At 39.6% G+C, this 22926-nt stretch overlaps 3 protein-coding genes across 6 annotated transcripts in view; all 3 read right to left on the bottom strand.

Annotated features, from left to right (window-relative positions):
- prmt3 (protein arginine methyltransferase 3) overlaps positions 1–6325 on the bottom strand; it is a 56736-nt gene extending 50411 nt beyond the window's left edge. Inside the window, exons 1-8 of one of the 3 annotated variants that reach the window (XM_030079875.1) lie at positions 6197–6325; positions 5705–5858; positions 4809–4891; positions 4652–4701; positions 4080–4185; positions 3349–3499; positions 2724–2868; positions 801–866 (exon numbers count right to left, since the gene is read on the bottom strand). In XM_030079875.1, coding sequence (XP_029935735.1) covers positions 801–866; positions 2724–2868; positions 3349–3499; positions 4080–4185; positions 4652–4701; positions 4809–4891; positions 5705–5858; positions 6197–6218 — 777 coding nt within the window. In that variant the 5' untranslated portion in view covers positions 6219–6325. The other 2 variants (XM_030079858.1, XM_030079867.1) reach the window with 2 other exon arrangements.
- A 1033-nt stretch (positions 6326–7358) lies between these two features.
- On the bottom strand, positions 7359–9777 carry LOC115379162 (uncharacterized). 2 transcript variants are annotated; one of them, XM_030079885.1, is made up of 4 exons: positions 9631–9777; positions 9480–9541; positions 7640–9342; positions 7359–7546 (listed from the first exon to the last, which is right to left on the bottom strand). In XM_030079885.1, the coding sequence occupies exons 3-4, from the start codon at positions 9040–9042 to the stop codon at positions 7543–7545; spliced, it is 1407 nt and encodes a 468-aa protein (XP_029935745.1). In that variant the 5' UTR covers positions 9043–9342; positions 9480–9541; positions 9631–9777; the 3' UTR covers positions 7359–7542. The 2 variants fall into 2 exon arrangements, with proteins under 2 accessions (XP_029935745.1, XP_029935753.1); XM_030079893.1 differs by having other exon boundaries at positions 7640–9322.
- A 2037-nt stretch (positions 9778–11814) lies between these two features.
- Positions 11815–19845, bottom strand: htatip2 (HIV-1 Tat interactive protein 2). Its single transcript, XM_030079903.1, is given in 8 exon segments — positions 11815–12927; positions 15876–15937; positions 16125–16262; positions 16804–16805; positions 17867–17920; positions 17923–17968; positions 19035–19224; positions 19450–19845. Coding segments are annotated over 8 exon segments (825 nt in total). The 5' UTR covers positions 19566–19845; the 3' UTR covers positions 11815–12710.
- Positions 19846–22926: the final 3081 nt, after the last annotated feature.

The following is a 22926-nucleotide window of genomic DNA, read 5'->3' as shown; positions in this document are numbered from 1 at the left end:
GTGCACTTGCTGCAGAGTGTGCATCTGTATGCAGCACTGTGTTTCTATCTGGGGCAAGTTCGACTTCACTGTAAGTATACTGATGCCTTTAAAGGGTCGTAGAGGGTCATCAAGACACTTCGGACATAGCGACGGTGATAACACTCCCATCTGCCCACCAATCCCTTTCTTCATATTTTTTTTACTATCTTCACACACCACTTCTTTTCCATCTTTACATCATTCTCTCTCGTCAGCCATATCAATGTGTCCTTAACCATCCTTTAATTCCTCCCCTTACTCTACATTAGTGAAACAAAAATATGCTGCTTGGTACACTGTAGCGTACAAGGTGACACCTCCCTGTCCACCAGCCCCTTCCCTCTGACAGGGATAATGTACATTCCCATCAAGAGAACACAACCTGCCTCCCTCCTCTATAGTCTCATCCTAGCATCAACCAGCAGTCGGCCATATAATGGATGGTCATGATACAGGCCACTGCCTTCTCCAACTGACAGCAGTAGGGGGGTGGGTAGCTGTTACAGGGTTGGTGGTGGATAGCATGCGACTGTTATCAGCAACCTGCAGTCGACATCCAGAAGGCGCTATGGCACCTAATAAAGTCACACTGTGTTTTAAATCTGACGCAATTACCTTATTAATGCCTTTCCGCCAAAACACACATGCTCATTCCTGTTTATAGGCTTGGCTATACATTAAATCAGTTAAGCTGCTCTCTCTCTCTCTCTCTCTCTCTCTCTCACACACACACACACACACACACATTTATTTGTTTGCATATATTCTGTCCATCTCACCTTGTCTTTGAACACCTCTGGATTGCGGTACATAAAGTCACGGTAACTCTCTGTGCGCACCTTATCCTGTGAAGAGAATAATAATAAATTTGAGAACAAATGGAACTGAATTATTCTACACGGCTGTAGCTGTCTGAAATCATTATAAAAATACCGGAAAACATGTAAATCTATGGGATCTAAACAAATAAATGAATACATACAGCCGTATTTACTAGAGGTCACATAAGTCCAGGGTCCAGTCATTTCTGGCTACTTGGAAGTTCAGAATCGGATGCGTATATTATTACGTAAGGACTTGTCCAGCACTGGCCATATAATTTTATTCCTCTGGAGGAGACCATAACAGTAGAAAGTTATTTTATAGTTGCCAGACTGCTTTAAGAGCAGAGCTACCTTTCTACCAGCAGAGGGGGAATGCCTTGCATCATGTCAGTATTATATTGAGAGTGTGGCATGTAATACTTTCTCTTTGGAGAATAAAATAACATCATTATAATGGATTTTCTTTTTCTCATCAGTAATCTGTGGGAGATTTTTGGCCTTTTGATTTCAGAGATTTAAGAACAAATCAAATGGATAAATCCAATTCGAACAGACCCTGGTCATTTTCTAGTTGAGATCTGGCCGGGACTTGCTAATTAATCTGTCAATCAAATCCACCCACAAACCCCAAACCTCTTCCATGGGGAAACTGTCTGAAAATAAACAAATGAATGAATGCATAAATTAATTGATTAATTAATTAATTAAGTAATTAATTAACACAAAAAAGCATGGAAAATCTTTTGGCAAATAAACGATATTTGTTCCAAATTCATCTTTGATTGTTTTTAAGTCTAAAATTCCAAAAATTGACAAAGATTCAGGGTTTCACCCAAACTTTCATTTTTTGTCAGGATGGAAAAATGCCAAACTGCATTTAGACCATTGCTAAAACTCTCCACTGAAACCCAGATTAATAAAATTCTGAGGAGCATTAGCTCCTTAAAGCAAGTTGAGGCTGGCTTTATTGACTGAAATATATCCTCACCTCCACCTTATCAGTGGCGGATGGCTGATTTAACCAATATCTGATTATTATTACTTCGATATCTGTCTGATACGTCAGCCACCCCATGTATCAGTACACCTCTATTCAGTACAGCAAAGTGTACAGAAACAAACAACCATGTAAACCAAACAGGAGCCAGCTTCACAAAAGAAGGCTACTAGGCATACACTAGTAGTAACAGACTGTTTGATTCACTTTAAACTGAAGTGACAAAGAAGTAAAAGAGGCCACTCAAAAAACGTGACCCCCTCCTCCTTTCTCGTACTGTCTCATACACACAGTGCGTCAACTGTGATGCACTTATGGCAGCCCATGAAAAGAGTTGACGATGTCCTACCGCAAACCTCTCACGTGTCCCACCCCCCTGAGGCTGGGATGGAGTTTACAGTCTGACGCATACACACGACGCAAAACTTAACAGCGCTTAGCACCAATCAGGATGGGCAAAAGGAATATGTCTAAGCACTGCGGTAAGTAGAACAGAAAGGGAGGAGAGAGCTGACCACCCACCCCCTCTCCTTGATCGCTGACACTTGGGGCTTTCAGCGCTTCAATAGTGGGAAAAAAAAAAAAAACATTTCTACATCTCCGACATCCACTATGCAGAAGCAGTGCTGGGGTTTCACATGAGAGCTTACCACATTATTGCTGATTTATCACTTTGAGAAAGTGTCTTGTACTCAATATCAATGTATGCATAAAGATGATCATTTTCATTTGCGTGCTACATCAAATCTTTCAGCCAAGGCGCACACTGATGAACCCGCCTTCGCTCTGCAGAGACTTCTGTGCCTGGGGGAAGTGATTCATAAGAGTGTGTTGAGACCAGCGGGCCGGTGGCACTTAATGTGAGTGTGTGTGAGTCAGACCTTCAGCATCTCCTCGTGGATGCCGTAATGACCATAGGAGCTGAAGTAGGCCTCATCCTCGTCCTCTCTGAGCTCTGCTACAGCGCCCAGGTTCCCCGATCCCCTGCTGCTTTCTGTATTAAGCACCAAACCCTGGGCCAGGAGCCTGGAAAAACACCACATTGATCTGCTTTTAACATCTCATCTCACACTAGGACATGATGGAAACACACCGAACAGAAAGCACACACAACCTTCATGCAGGACATAGCAGTAAATGGAGGGGATGGGAGGCATTCATCTCTCTCACTCTGTTCGCACCCCTCCTCTTTTTCCCCCGCTCTCACTTTCTGTATTTTTCCCTTATTGCCCCCCCACCTCCCCTGCTCACTTTAACCTCTATGCTGCAGTGGAATTTTCCCTTCTCTCGTTTTCCTCTTCCTTTCCTCCAAACTTCTTGCACCGTGTAGTTGATGCTACCTTGATACTGGGTTCACTGTTTCCCCCTACTGGCACCAGCATGGTGGTGCAGGAGCAGGCATATGCTTGAATCCAGTACAAACTCCACCAAATAAGAAGAAGAAAAAAAATAGTTTTAAGAAAACGTAAACCAGAAAAGCTGTTGTATCAAACAAAGTTCACTCACTTGAGTCTGTGCAGGTCATCCATGGCCCTGGTCAGTGCCTCCTCTGAGCGACAGGCTCTTTCCTCAGCAGCCAGCATTCTCTGCAGAGCATCCCGGGACGAAGGGCCTGCCCATGGCGCCGACCCTTCACTGCCACACAGCTCCTCAGGGTCTGACAGAAAGAGCAGAGTGATAGACCAAGACACAAATAAAATGGGCTGAAGAGTAAGAGCTGAGGTCAGTGACACACAAAAGCACCAATGTGTGAAATCAGACTGAGTTTAGTTCCTCCAGCAGGTCATATTTCCAAATGAGTCTCCCTAACTTCTGGTTTTTACTTGAGGGCAAAACACCAAGGCCAAATGTTCATCAAAACAAGTCACTAAACAACGTTTTTCACCACCTGTAGGATTAAAGTTAGACATAAGGTCTCCAGAGAAGTGACAAATCCACCCTATTTTGGCTTTCCTAGAGATTGTGCTTTGTCATTTTTATCTTCAGGTATAGAAGCAGAGAGACAAAAAGACTAGGAGAGAGAGATGCAACAAACATCCCAGGCCAGATTCGTAGTCTAGGATTTGATGTCATATTCACACAGTATGCACCTTAGACCACCTTAGACCTTAGACCAGTATGCACCTTAGACATTCCAGACCAGGCCGTGCAGCCCGACTGGAACCCCCGACCGGACCCCCCCCAAGTCCGTGCACAAACGGCACGTGGAATGATGTCGCTCAGCAGAGATCCTGTACCTGTCTGCAGCAGAGGGTCGTCCTGCAGGACCGGCCGCAGGAAGTCTTCACTCTCCCAGGGCAGGGCAGCATCCGGTAGCCCTGTCAGGCTTGACGCGTCACACTTCTGGAAACACAGAGGGGTTTCTGAGATTTGTAGAAAAAAATTCCCTATGTCGCACTAATTGTTTTTTTCCTTTTTTCTTTTTATTTTTGTAAATCTCAATGATACCGATGGCAATATTGTACCACAGTGGGAGCAAAAAAAGAGTACATAACAATAGATATGAATATGGGTGAGTAAAGGGAAGCAAAGGAAGGAAATAAACAGACCTGAGTGAAAACTAAAACAGAGAAAAATTGAATTTTGCCTACATATTGTATGAATTTACAAATATAAAAATCAAGATAAAAATATATTTACAGTGTGCAAGGTGTGCAAAATGTTTACTGTTGACTCTAAATTACTGGATTTTTTTTTTTTTTTTTTTAGATTTAGCGACATTTACACATTGACATTTACAGTCACACAGTAAGCAAGTCAGGTCCAATTTTAATTTCTAAAATACATGAATGAGAAAGAACAAACTTACTGTGGCCCGTATAAAGTTGATCATCTTTATGTATCCGTAGTCATCCAAATCTAATGAGGAAAGGAAGCACATCCATTTGAGAGCCTTTCATTTTCTCGACAACAGGAATCCTCTGGTACTTTTGTGCAAAGCATAAAGCACGTTCGTGACTACTTACTGTGTGTTCTTATCACATCTACAAGGTTGACGTGGTGATCAGCTGAGCAGTGCTGTAGTGTGTTCGGTACAGAGTTAAGCAACCTGGAAAATAACATGCAAGCAATTAAAGACTTTAGCAGAAAATGGGCAAAAGCAATGCTATTCATGTTGATGTGCAATATAAGTCTGCATTTTATGTATGAGTGTAATCTAGCCGTTTCTCAATGCTGACATTTTTTATTACAGTCCAGTCAGCGAATGAAGCTGTTGTAGGGAGAAAGAGTTAACTTGCAACCCAGAAGCTCTAGCTGGCACAGCACCCCTGGACTAAAATGCCTCCTCACGGGCAGATTTATTGATATCTTTTAATTTTACTCCACTCTGCTCTTGTTTCCACGCAGGTTGGATGAATTCTCCAGAACTACAAATATAAAATTTGTACTTCTTGTAAACTCTGAAGAGGAAACTCCTGCTGACAGTTTGGTTATGACAGCTGGCTACTTGCTGGTCGGATGACACAAAAAACCCTGTAGGCCATACTAATGTGTCCATTAATTGGAGCTGGGTCACAGGCACATTATTCCTAACAAGACACCTGCTCAGGAATACTATTAAAGAACACTGAGGTGTGTATTTTTCTTGAGTCGAAAATGTCACAATTGATCAAGTCATCGAGTAGAGTGATGTGATGCAAAACACAACTTTTACATTTCCATGAGCTTTTTTATTATTTTGATGACCTGTACTTTGTTAATGTACAGCACAACTAGAGAGTTTTTCGTGACACACATTTTGGATGGATTGTAGAGTAATAACCGTTTGTATGCATGTTTCATTTGAGCTGGAGCATCACTTACAGCCAGGAATGATGAAAAAGAGCGAAAACACCCTTCATTAGCATGAGACTCTTCTCACCTGTCACAGAACAGACAGGGAACTGCCTGTCTGTCTTCTGAGCTGTCTTCCTCCATCGACTGCCACTGCTGCTCATCATCATCATCGTCACTGTCCGAGAGCTCTGGCATCTCATCAGCCGCATCATCAGCTCTCTCAGCCGCTGCGCCACCCTCTGTAAAAAAAAAAAAAAAAAAATCACAGTCACGAAGCCACGATCAGCATAGGAGTATCGTTATGCTGACGTCAACCAATCGTTGTGATAATTAAAGTTAATATGAAGTTTCTCTCCCTGGTCTAAGTCCATGAGATGCATTAGCGGTACTAGCAGCTCCACCGTTATAACTAAAACCTGCTCACACTTCGCACAAGGCGCTTAAGATCTTATCTTAAGCGCCTTAAGCGCGAATATTATCTACACGTAAAGGTAAAAATAGCACCATTCAAAGCAGAGTTTGCATGGTTAACGCCATCTTTTTTCATTGCTTCATGCTTGATATTTGCTGTACTCACGTGGGTTTGTGTATTCCGCCATGATGTCGCCTTGATTTCGACCGACTTCCGGCTTGATTACGTCAGGACGGAGAAGTGGCGCTTCCGAGCAACGACCACTAGATGTCGCTCGGTGACATTGCTCTGATAAAGTTGGATAGGTGGAAGAGTTAGGGTTGTTGGAAGTCACTCCATCACTTTGTCGACGTTTTAATCACCTATTAACTGTCACTGAACGTTGTTTTCACTTTTATTGTCAGGCACTTCTTTTAACAGCTTAATCACTTTACTTTTACCTTTACTCTTACACAATTTACCCTCAGGGATCAATAAAGTATTTCTGATTCTGATTCTCTATTGGACATACTCACTTCATACCTGCTTACTGTTTATCTTGCTACTGGATCACTTTGTGCACTGTCTCTGCACACTGTTTCTGTATCATGGAATTATTTATCTACTGCATTATTCTTCTATTGCATCAATTTTCTAACTCAACAGTGCCTTGTTTATGTATAGCTATACTGCACTCACCTCTCCATACTGTTTTTACTGTGGTATGATTTTCCTTGTGTTTTTCTTCTGTACAGGTTCATTTTCAGGATTATAGGCAATTAATCCTGTAATTTTTAACTGTAAGCATTTTCCCCTCTATTTCCATTGTGACATGGTGTGCATTTCTAATTTGGACTGAGTGTATTTATCATATTGTGTATATTTATTGTACTGGGCTACTGCATACCCTAATTTTCCTCCAGGATCAATAATGTAGTGGTCCATCTATCTGAAAGAGAAACAGTAGTACCGTTTACTCAGCTACCAATAGTTAAGTAAACAGTATTTCAAGCAGAGTGACGATATACTATACTACTTTGTGTCAGGTGGAATAGAAAGCCGAGTCTATTTGGCAAGACTCGAGTGCAAATGTCAGTTTGTCAGCTATTTGGCTGGCAGACTTATTACGAGTTGAAGTGCAAGCAAAAGTGTGAAGAGTCATCTCTGTTGAGCAAGTTGTAGCTGTTTGCCTAGTAGAAAAAACAGCTTCATAAAAAAAAAAAAAAAACAGCCAAGAAAAAAGCAGTCATGACATCCATTATGTTGAACTTCTGTTTCACCTCCAGTTTGATAGATCAGCTCAACCTCAGTAATCACACCTTAAAGATGAGGTGACAATAAACAGGGAAAGGGTTTTAAGAATTTATTCAAAGTCAGACCACTGCAGCACAAGGGGCTGATTTTCAAATGTGTTAAAAATCTGGAGGAAAAGACCATCACATTTTACTGAGCCACTTTCAAAGTCATTTCACCACCACAACCTTGATAGTCCTGCATTACCTGGCATGGGTCTGATAGGTTTCCACTGCTGGTCACCTGTAAACAAGCACCATACTTACAATTAGATATGCAAATACATAATAGCATAAATCTTCAAAATGTTATCGACATATAGCACCAAAGGCTTACCTCTTGCTGGTGTTTTCACTACTTTTACTGATATTTACAGGAGCAGCAGCAGCAGGGTCTGTAAAAACTCCAGACCCCTCTATTTCCATGGGGCTTACAACTGTGTCATCTTGGCCATTCTCTTCAATGTCAGTTTCTGGTTGTGGCATTGGAGGAGTGACCAGTAACATTTTGTTTTGTTCCAAAAGAGGAGCAACACCCGCTTCACCTCGAGGCTGGCCCTCATGAAGGTTCACTGATGTTTGGGGTAAAAGCTCTGCATGTGGACTCTTGGTCAGCATAGAGGTTAAACTGGGTGAGGTAGTGCTCATTTCTGCAGTGACTGAAGGCTTGACTGTTGAACTAATATCTCGGGAGGTCAAATTAAGACCGTGGGATGAAGATGTTATTGCAGCTACATAGCCTGGACCCATTTCAGCATCTGACAGCCTGGTGCGACCAGTATAAGAGTCTCCAAACAGGTGGACTCTTTGGAAAGGTCTGAATTTACCTTGGACTAGGCTCCTTGGGCTGGCTGTGGATTGAAAACGCCACTTACCAGATTTGAGTACTCTGGGACTGTACTTGTCCGTGCCATTTGATGTGTCCTTATGGTTTGGCTGTCTTTGCCTTGGGGCTTGACCACCACGTCCAAACAATAGTTTCCTTGAATGAGGGCCATAATCCTGATTATGTCTTACAGACTGAAAGCTTGGCATCAAAAACTTCCTCTCTGGAGCAGAACTAGAGTGGTGCTGAGCTTTGAAATTGGGCTTGAGCCGGCCAACCTGGGCATATCCCCTTACATCAGAGGTCAGATCAGTGCCATAGTCCCTGCGACTCCATATAGGATGAGATCTATGCTTGCCTCTTACACCTTCGGCATTGCTGGAGGTGATATGTTCCTCTATGATGGTGTCTGCCTTCATGTTGACAGGATTTAAATCTGTTGACTGGGAATTCTTGGCACTGTCGTCATTAAAGCCATTGTGTTCAAAGTTGCCTGGTTTGCTGCCACTTTGGAAAACAGAACCAGTGTGATATCCACTCACCCAATTTCTGGTTGGAAAATGTGACTCTTGACTGAGTCTGCTGTGTTGGCGTGGGGAGACAATTTTCATATTGGCCCTGTGAGACACAGAATTCAGACTGGGTATGATATCTTGAATATTTGGGCCTTTTGCTCTTGTACTGCTGCTTGAATAGATGAGGGGCTTTACTCTGTTGGATCCAAAGTCTACTGGAGCGAGTGAAAGACCTTCTGTCCACTTCGTTTGGTGACTGGAACTTAATGGAGATTGAATTGCACCAGTGGAAAATCCAGCCTCATTGCTTGCATGGTGAATCCTCTTGCTGTCAGGAAAAGCACTTTCCGAGGGGTTGTATGCCACTGCATTTCTTCCTCGTATAATAGGAGCAGACATGAGGTCAGACTGAAAATGGTTGACTTGGTTTACAATTGGGCTTTTTGGAATGTTTCCAATTTGTGTTTCAGGTATAATAGAAGAGGGATTAAGACTTTGAATTTGTGCTGACAGAGTCAGTGGAGTGATGTCCTTCCTCACCAGGATAGATATGGTTATCTTCTCCTTTGTACAGACTTAATGTCTTGTAACCACCTGTAGGACCTCTGGAACTAGATGGTTCGTTCCATCTTTTGTAGTCACTTTTGTCATTGCGGACTTCCACTGGAGTCCTTCCTGTCTGGACACGAAGAACATAACCTGTAAAAATATATATTTTTTAAGTGATATCACTGCATAACCAACAGTTCATCCTCAATCCCAAATAAAACAGTTGAGATATTAAGCCTGCTGACATAATAAAAGGCTGTATGATTATAAGAGATCATTCCTGTTACCTCTCTGGGTATTCTCACAATTTACACCACCAACCACCAGCCACATGCCAAGCAAACAAAGCCTGCAGAGTAAATGACAGTATAACTTAAGTTCATAGAGTCCAGAGAATAATCAGATAACTACTAATTAAAATGTCACTTTACAATTTACCTTAAACAATCTAGAGGGATCATTGCTGAGCTTTTTTGTCTCAGTGAAAAGCAACAAACTAAGTTAGCAAATGAGCCCAAACTCTCCTGTTGAAACAGGAAGCACAGACTTCTATATCTAAACTCCAAACACTAAGAGGTAGATCAGCACAGCTGTTTGTCATTTGAGCAAATTGCTATACTCTCAGCTGGCAAAAATAAGTGCAAATTGGCCCTGAGTTGGAGTTGGATGAGTTGGAGCTTCAGGTTTCATTTAAAGGGCTTCCTACTGAATTATAAGAATTTAAAGTAGTATGTATATTTGACTGTCATTGAAAAAATCCACTTCAATAAGTCTGTAGCTGGCCTTGTCTTCCTCCTTCCAGTTCATGTATATTCATGTATTAAATGTTAGGTGATGAAATTTGGTATTCAAATATGGTGAGAGCAAAAAGGTTGATGAGAAATGAGAGCAACAAGGTCATCTGACCATTGTGAAAACCATCTACACACATTTCTGACAGAATTATAGACAAAACATCCACACTTGGTATGTTGTAACCACAAACGACCACAAGGGGGAGCTGCCAGATCATGTAAGGATAAACATTGAAGTATAATTTGGAATTTAGCATGAACGCCAGCTGGTAGTATTGCAATATTATGTAATGATGCTCAATCCTTCCCACATTAACCAAGCATTTATATTATTCCTGTTTACACCACACACACACACACACACACACACAAACAGATGTTCTTTTACTTTTATAGCTTGTGTCTGCACAGTTTTGTATGAACTCCTCCAGTGCACTCAGTTGTGTTAAATATCATGTGAACAGGTTTAATAAGCATTTACAGTGAACATATCCTAACATGATTTCTTTGTGAGATGCAGGTACCCTTTATAGTCTAAAATTAAAGCTGGCTGACATTATTGCTACAGCCACAAGGAAGTAAATATTGAAGATCATTTTACCAATATCACCGTTGCACAGGGTCTAAACATGAAAAGCTGAGTTTACTCAGCTGATGATACACTTGACTAATACTTAAAAAATTACAAATGAGAATTTGTTTAATCTGTCATGGACATATGAACACATCAAGAATTGTCTTTTCAGCTCAATGAATCCAAATCTTCAACCTTCGCTTTCGTGCCATTTCACCCTGAACTCAAATCTGATTTGATGCACAACCCACTTATCCAAACTGTAAAGACACTTATTTAGCCAGGCTCCACTGCTTTAAATAGGGGACATTTACTTAAGAAATAACTAAGACTTTTAGAGGAAGTTTAAACATTTCAGAAACAACAGGCTGACATGCTTTAGTTTTTCAAAATGCTACACAGATTGAGACATGCGGCAGCAATTCCCATCAATGTGAAAATCGCACCAGTGGTTTGTACGTGTGTGTGTGTGCATGCGCCTCTGTTCAGGCTTCCAGAACACAGTGACAAAATTCTACATCGATTAAAGTACTGTCTAAAGTTTTGTTTAATAACAGCTCCTCCATCAGATCAATCAGTTATTTTCTTAAATCCTGACCACAATGTATCATAATGTGATGGAAACAAGAACATGCAAAATATTTAGACCTATGATACAGGCCATTTTTAATGCTAAGAGAATAAATATGTATAGTGCAACCTGTAAACACCAGATGCCCTTACAATCAATACAACATTTATTTGACACAACAACAAAACATAATAATTACAGTAAAACATTTAGATGCCATTTCATAATTTTCTGTATTTAGTGTAAAATGTGTAAAATAAAATCAGTCACTTTAAGGCAGTAATTAAGTGCATGCAGGGGCGCCACCAGGGATTTTGGGCGCCATGGAAATATATATATATATATATATATATATATATATATTATATATATTATATATATATATATATATATATATATATATTAAAAAAAATATATTATAATATATATATATTTTTTTTTTTTTTTTAAATATATATATATATATATATATATTTTTTTTTTTTTTTTTTTTTTCCCCTCAATGATGGTTTAATAATTTTATATTAGTTTTTACCTATTTTCTGGGGCCCCTGTCAGGCAAGAGCCCTTGGAATTGTCCTAGCTTTTCCCCCATATACGGTGCCCCTGAGTGCATGGAGCACTAACAATAGTTTCCATTAAGCCATTCAATGTTATCAATTAACAAAATAAAGAAACACAAGTACACCTTAACAAGCACATATATTTTGATTCTCCTGTAAAAAACATCTGTTGTGTGGTGCTGCTATAGAAAAATCCCTTGGTTTTCTGAACATCTAAAATGCATAGATACAAAAATGATGCAACAATTAAAAATCTTTCATAAAATTACCATAATTTCTCATCTTTGCAGTGCAGCATCAGTTCACATTATCGTGAAGCAAATGTACTGCAAGTACACCCGTACATGTTTACAATCTGTGTAATAAATGCAATTTGTTGTTACATGGTCACTATCTGCAATATTTATCATCCCTTATATAACTGATGAAATAAAACCTGAGAAGAAAATAAAACAAAAACAAGTGGTGGACAAGTCAAAAAAGGACAAAGTTATTTTTCAGGGAAGCCTGATGTAGCAAAGTGATGTGAGAAATGTGTCTTTTAGCCTCACTATGAAGTTTACTTGACAAAATCTCTACTCCTCCCTGTGTCTTCACCACAGGAATGTGTGTGTTGTCAAGTGATTTCCTATACAAAACTCATTAAAAGGCACATGTATACAATTGTTAGCTGAAAATGAAAGATTTAGGCATAGATTACAGCAGTCATGTGTGAAAAACAAGTTAAAGAAATTATCTGTTGCTTTTTTGGTTTTTTGATAGCATACAGAGAGAGGGTCAGGAAAGACTGGAAGAAAAAGAGAGCATGTCACAAAGGTTGCAAACTAGAAACTGAAAATGGCCAATAAGTGTATTTTCAAATATCGGGGCACAGTGACCAAAAGGCCTCATCCATTCAAATTTCAGAGACAGTCAAATCCAAGCAGTTATTTCACTGCATGAGGGATAACAAATTTATATATCCCCTGACTTCCTAGCTGTCTGTCCTGACGCCTCTGTATTTCCCGCACCATGTCTTATTTCCCTGCACCCTTGCCCAGAGTGTAGATGGCTTTGTTCTCCAGGATCTCTGTCTTCTGCTCAGGCTGGAGTAGAGTGTTGGACACCATGGCCTTAGCCACAGCCTGAATGGGGATGGACATAGCTGTAGGACTCACGAAAGAGAAGCCACCCAGGACCTTCCTGGCCAGCCACTCAGCAGGGCGACTCTCCTGCCTGTCCACCAACAGCACCCTGTTGGAGGAGAACAAAGGTATCTGATTTATCAGTCCTACGTAAGTTTTGAATAGCAAGCAACTATGAGTAATTTATACAGTGAGCCTAGGAATGAGCCAATATGTGACAAGAGTAATGGTTATCACCTGATATCTGCTTTAAAAAGCATTATCAGTATTAGTCTAAAAAGTATTTTTACTGTAAATATTTGGCTAATTAAAAAAATTGGCTTATTTTAATTGGCTTAAAATTGTGTTATCATTAACAAAACAGTCAAATTAGGAACAGAATAAAACTAACATGGTCTTTTTTTTTTTTTTTTTAACAAAATGTAGGGCTTGTCTGAAAAGTTGAGTCTGTTTTGCGCTTGTATTTGTATTCCAAGTCTAGAAAAAACATATCATCTCTATCAGTATGGGCCATTATGGGTGGGAAAACACTGGATATCGGGGTCGGCAAAAAACAAATTGTTTCATCCCTAAGTGAAACTGAAGGTTTTTTTTCCCCCTCTGCTGCAGTCTGTATATGGGTAACAACAGTAACTTGATTTATATGGCATCCTGGCGTGAGCTTGGTGAAGGTTGTCACACAGGCAGCACTTTTTTATATCATATACTGCAAGAGACACTTTAAAAGTAGGCTGTGTATTCCATCAGTTTACAATGGTAAAACCTGAAAGGTAAGACACACTATCAGCTGATCACATTTTGAGATTTTGCATAGCCACACCTGTTATCTTTACAGCAGGTAGCAGCTCAACAACAATAATACTGCAAGCCCAGACAAGCCCAGGCAAGAAAACTGTTGGCCGGCTTACACCAGAGACACGAGAGTCTTCCTTGACACCATGGAACCGATACATGTAAAAATATACTGCATGGGTTTTTAAACCAACCTTTATTTTGATTGACATGATTGTTTACAGTAAGCATGGAAATGAAACAGCAAGGCATAATGTCTAAATCTGGCTTTTTCGTGGGGCTGTAGACAGCACATGTGTATAAGCCTGCGTGAGTGAAAAATATTTTGTCTGTGGGACTAATGTCACTCAGAACACATTTTATCACTCCATGTTGCAGGCGATTTGACAGTGTCCCTAAATTTCAAAAGCAAATAAAACTCATGTCAGAATGTTACATATAGGCAACTGCTCATTCAAAGAGATAAGGGTCTGGTGCTGTTGGTCATGATCCTATGCCAAGGGGCATTTCAAAGATGGAGCCTCACGAGTAGCTTGTTGAATGGACAGAGATTTGGTAACATCTCATCCTGCCAGATTAAATTTAGACAACAAATCCAATTGTAGGCTCTGTAATTTAAGGTAGGCATGGTGAACCTGTCCACCTCTTTGTACGCTTTCAGACCAGTTAAGAACAAATGAAGAAATAGCTAAATAAGAACCATCAGTCCAAACAAATCAGTTAACCCAGTTGTTAACCCCAAGTTAAGAACACTGTGTTTATCAGTTCCCAGAAGCGAGATTAGATTGACTCCAGATTAATCGCTTTGGCCTTGTTCAAACTGCCAGTCCAAACCCATTTTTTTTGGCATATCCAGATTGTATCCAGATGGATCCAAACCAAAACAGATCTCAGTCTGGACACTCTGGACACTTAAATAGGATTTCAAAGTGTCTGTTACGTCACTCAACGCAGCACACAACAATGTCAAATTCAGAGTGACAGAAGCATATCAGAGCGGCTGAGCAGAATCCATGCTGCTACTAGCAGAGCAGTATGGAGGACAACACAGAGAACATCACTAAAATAAATTGTCTGCTGGCACTTTGGTAGGAGGCTTCTGTACACTTGTCTTGCTTCCGTGCTGGAAAGCCGCATCACCAGTTATGTAGATACTGACACCTATGTTGTTACCACAGCAACCTGTGCAAGTAGGTTGGTGATGCCACACAAATCCAATACAATCACTTGCAAATATCACTGTGGACAGTCTATCTGAAAGATCTTATTTGAAAAACAAATCTGATTTGCCTGCAGTCTGAGCAAGGCCAATTGGTAACTTATCATCTGAAACTAATCTGTTCAGTAGCAGGTTCACTTTAACTAACCACAACTTATTTATCAGAAAACCTGTTGAGCCTCTAGCATTTTACATGGTAGATATTTGTTGGACATAGCCTCTTTATGGCAACGCCATCTACAATGAAGCCTGCAAACCTATAAAACTGGTTTGGGATTGCTTGGTATTATGTTCTCACTCGTAAAAATAAACACTCAAAATAAACACAGCTGTCTGGTGTTCTAAGCAGTCCAAACAAACTAAAGCAGTAAATGCAGAAACGTTCAGTGATACCTCTCCAAACATGCTACATGTAAATATGCCCAAACTTTTATCTAGACTGCACTTTTTTCCATTTATTTACAAGTAATCCTTTTAATAATGCCGGTTTCCGTTTCCTCCAACAATATCACTGCCAACTGGCATGTTTTCACCACCAACAACAGGGGGAAACAGACTGTGGGAGGGAATGTCAGTCAGTTGTTATAGTATTTTCAAAGGAGAGACTTAGTGTGTGTGTGTGTGTGTTTTCTATGTGAATATCTTGCAGTAAAGGCTTGAACTAAGAGGCTCCACAGGTGTCACTGCTTTAAAAAAAAAAAAAAAAAAAGCAGCATCCTATGCATGTTCTTTGACTGCATGACAGACCTCTTTCACAAAATTTTGTAGCTGAGTGATGATTTAAGTTATGGTAGCACTGATGATTTACTGAGAACCCAACATGGATTTAGATTCTTGCCAAGTCTGCCCTTAAAGTACCATGCTGAAATGAAAACATCAGAACATTAGTTCATTTATTACAATATTCACGATATTTTGCAATTTGGCCAGGGTTTATATGTTTATTCTACCTCAGTCACTGACAGGATATATCATTAATGTGTTTGCTACTGTGAATATGAAAAACTGTATCATGCCATTTTTGACAAAAAAAAGGGATTACTTACGCAGGTCTATAGATGGAAAATCTGTCAAAACCCAGGGCTTCAATATCTGCCTCCACTTGTCCCTGGAAGACAATCCAACTCATTTCATTCTAAAATGTCATTATTTTGAAAGAGACTGAGAGAAGCTGGTGTAAAAAATAATAATAATAATAATAATTTCTTTGTGCTTTGATTACCTAAATTAAATTATAAATGTCACTATTCAAACCCTTCATCTGTGGTGTGCAATAGAGAAGAGAGATGAAATACCTTGACTTTGAGATAAAGGAAGCTGCTAGTTTTATCAGCTCCTTTGGAAGACTCCAGGTGAAACTGTGTGCAGCCTCCTGCCTTGGCAAGCTCTGCTGATTTCAGAACATAGTCATGATCAACACGGATGAATCCCTCCTGAAATGAAAGAAAAGAAAAAAAATAACAGAAATTAATGTTTGTCTTTTATCGCTGCGTAACTTAAAAATCTCAGGATGAGACCAAGTTTGTGCATGGACACTATATAAACACAATTTTAGAAGAGGTCATCAACTGTATGTTGCAATGTCAATCACACGCTTGTGGCACTGTTCTCCACATCTGAATAGTTGAAAATTCTGAGCTGGCATAACTTTTGCAAGCTATAAAGTAAATGGTGATTCACTGGTCTTGATCAAAAAGCCCATCGACCCTTGGACCAATAAAGTACAGTTCGGCAGTGTTTCCTTCGTATTCTTGTAGTACAGGTGTGCCACCACAGCAAGGGAAAATGTGAAATTAAAATCAACATTGTAATTTAGTCTTAATGTTATCTACAACTAAGCTTAGAAGTCCAGATACTTTAGGAGAGATGATTATAGAATAGGTAAAAACATTAGAAAACTCAACTTTAAATATTACTTAGACCCAAACAGCAACAGCTATGGTACAAAACTAGAATTGCAGACCAAAGCACCACAGCTGTATCAAAATTACAGTTCAGATAAACAACCTGTAGATATATTGTGCTCACTCTGTACTACGGGACAATAAAATCTTATTTAAAAGGACAATTCTGCACAAATTCATCATTCATCATTCCTCATTTTCTCATATTTCCCCACTATAGCAATCAGTTGTGACTGAAGCGTAACATTTTTTTCATTCTGCAGATGATCTCCTCCATAGTCTACAATGCATTCATATGAGGATAATATCACTGGATCACCAAAACATATTAAAATCTGTGGCACTGATGATAACATACCAGGTCAGTCATAACCTAACACAGAGTACTCTTGTGTGATTACCTGATGCCATCTTTATGGCTCTACTAAAGACAGCAGAACCACACAAAAGCTTTTCTTTGTGGGAGCTGTTAGTGGAGTTGCCAACATGGCAGTATGGATTAGATTGTTTATATTCCAGTTTTCCACTTTATCATTCCAGAGCTCCCACATCAGACAGGAGTAGATCCCAGTCCTTCTTCCACTGTTGACACAGCCTCATGTTATCCACTGGGACACCAGCAGTCTCCTGCTGTACGCTGTGAAACTTTGCGTTCTTCTTCTCATCTGTACATTCTGACTCAAAGAAATGTCCTTGGCCACTGAGGAGGAAGTGTTTCTCTGCAAATTCAAAATCTGTTTGGTTTCCTGCCATCAATAATCCATCACCACCTGCTGTGAGGGACATGTGCACTGGAGGCTGCACTTCTTTTGCAAAAAGTAACCCGAGACAGTCATGCTTCTTAACATTTTAACTACAGACATACAACAAGCAAGCCAGATTTGAAAACATGTTTTGGTGATCCAGGGACTGTTATATAATAGCTGACCCATATGAATACATCGCAGACCACACAGGAGGTAAAGAACAGGTCATTTGGCATCCTAGAGAATGAAGCATTTGATTACACTGCGGTCACAATTGATCTCTACGGTCAGAAAACATGGGGAAATGACGCCCGGATTGAATTTGAACACATTTATCTGTTAATGCACCTTTAAAATGGTTTATGGGATTTTCAGTGTTTAACTCACTCCCTGCTTTGGCCTTGGTTGTTCCCAGGCAGCAGTAACCAACATCATGGCCTGGAACGCAGCAGCATGATCATCCTTCTCAAAGTCCACTACCTCCTGCACCTGGGAGCAAAGACAGATTGCATGTAAGCAACATGAACCTCAGTTTGGGGATCAGTTTAACTGTCAAAGCCATCCACTGACAGGAGCAGGCACATCGCAGCCATGGGTTTTAATAAGCTACAACACCCATTAACAAACAAAGGGTGTGCATTCAGAAATGATGTTTCTTTCACTCATCGCCGGCTGTGACACCAGATTATGAATTAACAGATCAGAGCCTGTGTGTGTGTGTATGTGTGAGGTAGCCAATTTGATACGGAGAAAAGTGTGAAACCTTCATTTATTTAATTACCCTCTACTTATTTGTACTCCTCTACTTATTTGTACTCCTCTACTTATTTGTACTTTTTGTACTTTTTGTACCTTTTGTATATTGTTGCAGATTGTACATAGTCGTTCATTGTATATAGGAATGTCATATATTCTATTTATCTTTATTTCTATCTTATTTTCTTTATTTTTTTATTATTATTACCGTTATTATTATTATTTGTATTTTTATTTTTATTTTATTTATTTTTTACTTGCACAGTGCCGGAGTTTTGCAATTACATTTCACTGCTGCTGTACCTGTACATTCATGCATGTGACAAATAAACCTTGAATCTTGAATCTTGAATCTTGAATCTTGAAGCATGCACGTCTCACATGATGAGACAAAGATTTAAAGTGTTCAGGTTGAGAATGAGAGATGTTTATCTGCATACCGCTGATGTCATGGATGCTGCTGTCCATGAGATTTGTCCATTCATGCCACACTTGTTGGCATGACTGCAGGCTAGGGGAGGCAGCTAATTCTTGTACCTGCCCCCTCTGCCCCCTCCACTTAATTTCATCAACAAATTGGTACAATAGGGTAGAGTGATAAATTTTAATATTATGTCAATCTTACCCCACTGAAACAAAACAGTCGTAGACAAGAGTGCCACAAAAAGGTTGATTTATGTTTATGTAAAAAAAAAAAAAAAAAAAAAAAAAAAAAAAGGTGAGGGGGGGCTTACTATTCCACCTCCCTCACTTTTAAGATGCTGGCAACGCCCCTGTGCAGGAGGGTTTCCCCACTAACCACGTTTTCATATGCTTTGTCCTCAAAGGTGAGCCGTCTCCTTCCAATGAGGGTAATCTTGGAGAAAATGTTGCGCTCCAGCAGCTCTTGAAGTAGCACCCTGCCTGTTTCCCCGGAGGCACCAAGGACAAAACAGCTTTTATTCTGCTGCCTGAAGTTGTCCTCCAGAGTCTTCACGTCCTCAGCCATGCTGGGCACCAAAACACAACAAACACAATGTTAGGTGTAACAGAAGTAGGCTCTGGCCCGCCTCCATGGAACTGAACCTTATTTAATATCATTAGTCACACCTGTGTTTCCTGCTGTGTCATGTCAAATTGACAGCTGTGAAATAAGTCTATTACGCCAAGAATACAACAGCACCTAGCTAGCATTAACATTAGCCGACCTAAAGGAGTCCTACACGGATCTTTACCTGGTGAATGTAACCGGGTCAGAGTTTTCCAGATAATATAAAACTACTGCAATGACAACGGTCACGACAGTAAAGAGCCCGGTCGCTTTTCCCAGTATGGTTCCCAGGATTTTCATAACCTGGCGTTATATTGCTGAGGTAACGATGATACGGAGGACTTCCTGCTTCTTAGCTTCAGGGGGAGGAGAAACAACTGTCATGTCTCTACACCTTACCCGTCAAAGACCGCGCGTTTAACACATAACTGTTAATAGTTTGCATTTTCCTGTCTTTATTTCTTATCGTGTGTCGTTTATATAGCTGCAAACGCAACAGAGAGGAAGAGAATATTGATCTTTACGGCGCTTCGTCTCATCCTCAGCCTGTCCTCCGTAACAAGCAGTAAAGCTGGCTGAGGCGCATGCGCACTTCGAAAAGAGACAGTAGTGAATCCCTGTTACACTTAAATATCGCTTTCTGTGGACTCACTGTTCTTGTATTGTTATATCCTCTTTGGTAAATGTTCCTATAATAACCAGTGGGGACTTAAGATGCTGTAGGACGCAATAGTTAATTTGTGGTGATGTCAGTGCATGTTCCATGTGCAATGCAACATGTACTTTATATTCTCACACAATTAGGTACTCTCAGTATCATAAAATTACCATTGTTGGTATATATTCATTTACTGCAATATGTAATCGAGTATGCAATTCTCACTTATTAGGCAGTACAGCAATGTGCAATGCAACAGGCACTTTATATTTCTATACAACTAGGTACTCTAGGTATCACAAATTAACATCGTTGGTATTAAATTATTGTAATATGCAACTGAGTATTGGGCAATCAAAATAGCACTTTATAATCACTGGGCAATTTGCAATATAATAATGCACTTTACACTTTAGCACTCTGCACTTTAATCAGCCCCTCAACGTATAATTTAGTGTTTAAGCAGTGGTGAAATGCGCATGGTCCCCTGAGCCTTGGCCTGTATGTTTTATGATCAACTATGTTTGTTTGTTTTGTTTTGTTTCTTTTTATTCTATTGTGTATGAGCGTCATGTACAACACCAACCTGCCAATGGGACTAGAGATGGAAATTAGCCGCACGGCTACAATCTCACGTGTTTACATTTATATGTGCATTAACATGTAGGCCTACTGTCCCATTTCTTTTAAAAATAAATAAATCTACAAATCTACAAATCTACGTCACTGTAATATTATTTGCATTTTTAAATCTCATGTGGTGTAATACTACTGTAACTTACATAGGGTTGGGCTTCTCGAAATAGTGTCGAGGAGGCTGGTCTTCAGCACATTTGGGTAACAGTTTAATTTCACCATTGTTTAATTAACTTAACTATTATTTGGTCCCAGTGTTACAATGACAATAACAGAAATCTTCCCCTTTTGGAAGACCATGTCTTAGAGAATATTTGAAACCCGCTGCTTTAGGGGTGTGATTACTATGATATTTTTGTTGTTGCTTTCTAAGACAGGGTAATGGATTACTACATTCTTTTTCATTAGAGAAGGACAGGTGAGGTGTTTTTTTTTTTTTGTTTGTTTGGTTTTGTCCTAAATGCCATGTCTCTTGCTGGCTACAAAGCCTCCCTATAAGCTTAGAAAACCCTAAAATCCTGTTCTACACTGTATACACCCGTCATCATCCTTCCTTCCTTCATCCTTCCTTCATCATTTACAAATTAACATTCTGCATCAGCTTCATCATCCTGGCCGTACAAAGTGGTCAGCGGACATTTAAGCTCCTCTCTGCTCATCACATGAAAGAGATGTGTGTTGGCCACAGTCATTTGAAGAAGAATTTGTTTGCCTTTCAACTTTGGCATTCTACTAGACAAGGTTGTCCCCTATCCCCCTTACTTTTTATTTTAGCCTTAGAACTGTTGGCATGTGTTATTCATCAGGACAAAGACACCACAGGCATTTTAATTGGTGGTCATGATTTCAAATTAAATATGTATGCGGATGATATTTTGTTGACTCTGTCCAAACCCTCACACTCAATACCAAGAGTTTTAGAAACTATTAATTCATTTGGCAGCATTTCAGGATACAAAATAAATTGGACTAAAAGTAAAGCTATACCTTTGAACATGTTTACACATTTTTCTGACCTTGGATCTGCTCCCTTCGTCTGGAAAGCAGAAGGCATGAAGTATCTGGGAATAAATATTAGATCATGAAATATTGGAATTAAATGCCAAACCTTTATTGAATAATATTAAGGAAGACCTGAAAAGATGGTCTGCTCTGCCTCTGTCCTTATGGGGTTGAGCAAAAGTGCTAAAGATGAATGTTCTTCCAAGATTGAATTTCTTAGTGTCATCTATCCCTTTGTTTATTCAGAAATCTTAGTTTGATAATGTCAACAAAATGTTCTCCTCTTTTCTATGGAACAACAAGAAGCCTAGAATTAATTGGAAAAATTATCCCTACCAAGAGACAAAGGGGGTCTTGGAATCCCTGATGTTTATTTGTATTATCTTGCATTCATTGCCAGGTTTTCACTTATCTGGGGCTATAAGAAGAGTAGAGACAAAGGAAGTTGGGACTGGCTGGAAGAACATCTTGTGAAGGAGAACAACAAATTTGTGTCATTATCTTCACTTTGGTACTCCCTTACTCCACCTAAAAATATGGACAACTGTGTTATTAAGTTTTCATGTGACGTAAGCAGAGAAATACATAAAAGAATGGATATTGTAAACTCAGTTCTTCCATCCTCCCCGATATGGTATAACAATGCTTTTAAAACGGCGGGGAGTCCATTGGCTAATATGGTATGGTGCAAGCACAATATCACAGAAATTTCTCAAATTGTAGAGAACAGAGAGATCCTGCCCTTGGAGGAACTTATAAAAAGACATAACTTGAATACGAACAGTTTTTTACAGTATTCCCAGTTAAAGTCAATTGTTTCTAAATTTCCTAAAGAATATTTTGATTATAATTATGAGATTGACAAAAAAAATTAGGTTTTTATCATTAAACAGAAGAGCAGTCTCAGGACTATGTAAACTGCTACTTCATTCCACACACAATTTACTTCTGAAGAGTGGGGTAACATTTGGCGTGACATTAAAACAACTTCCAAATCAGTCAAAGGTAGAGTAATACAGCTGAAAATTCTTCATAGAGCTTACATTACTCCTTTCAAACTTAAAAAAAAAATAGAGCCAAGTGCCTCAAATCTTTGTTGGCATAAATGTGGACAAGTGGGAAATTTAATTCATATGTTATGGCATTGCCCTGCAGTCAAGATATTTTGGGACAGAAGTCTGTAAGTTAATTTCAGGGATCATTAATGTAAACATAGCTCCATGTCCATCTGTGTGTCTGTTGGATCATAGGGCTGCACACTTAAAATCAAAACAAGAAAGGAAGACAGTTGGTTTAGCCTTCTTGGCTGCCAAAAGAATGATTTTGTTGAACTGGAAAATTCACAAACCAAATTGTTTCTCTATA

The sequence above is a fragment of the Myripristis murdjan genome, chromosome 3, assembly GCF_902150065.1.
Source record: "Myripristis murdjan chromosome 3, fMyrMur1.1, whole genome shotgun sequence".
In the NCBI taxonomy this organism is placed as follows: domain Eukaryota; kingdom Metazoa; phylum Chordata; class Actinopteri; order Holocentriformes; family Holocentridae; genus Myripristis; species Myripristis murdjan.
Note: the sequence above shows the minus strand (reverse complement) of the source record. Positions and strands in the feature narration are given on the sequence as shown.

What these genes read in the sequence shown, in the direction of transcription:
- LOC115379162 (XM_030079885.1), bottom strand. Translation starts at nt 9,042, where the DNA reads ATGTCTGCTCCTATTATACGAGGAAGAAATGCAGTGGCATACAACCCC.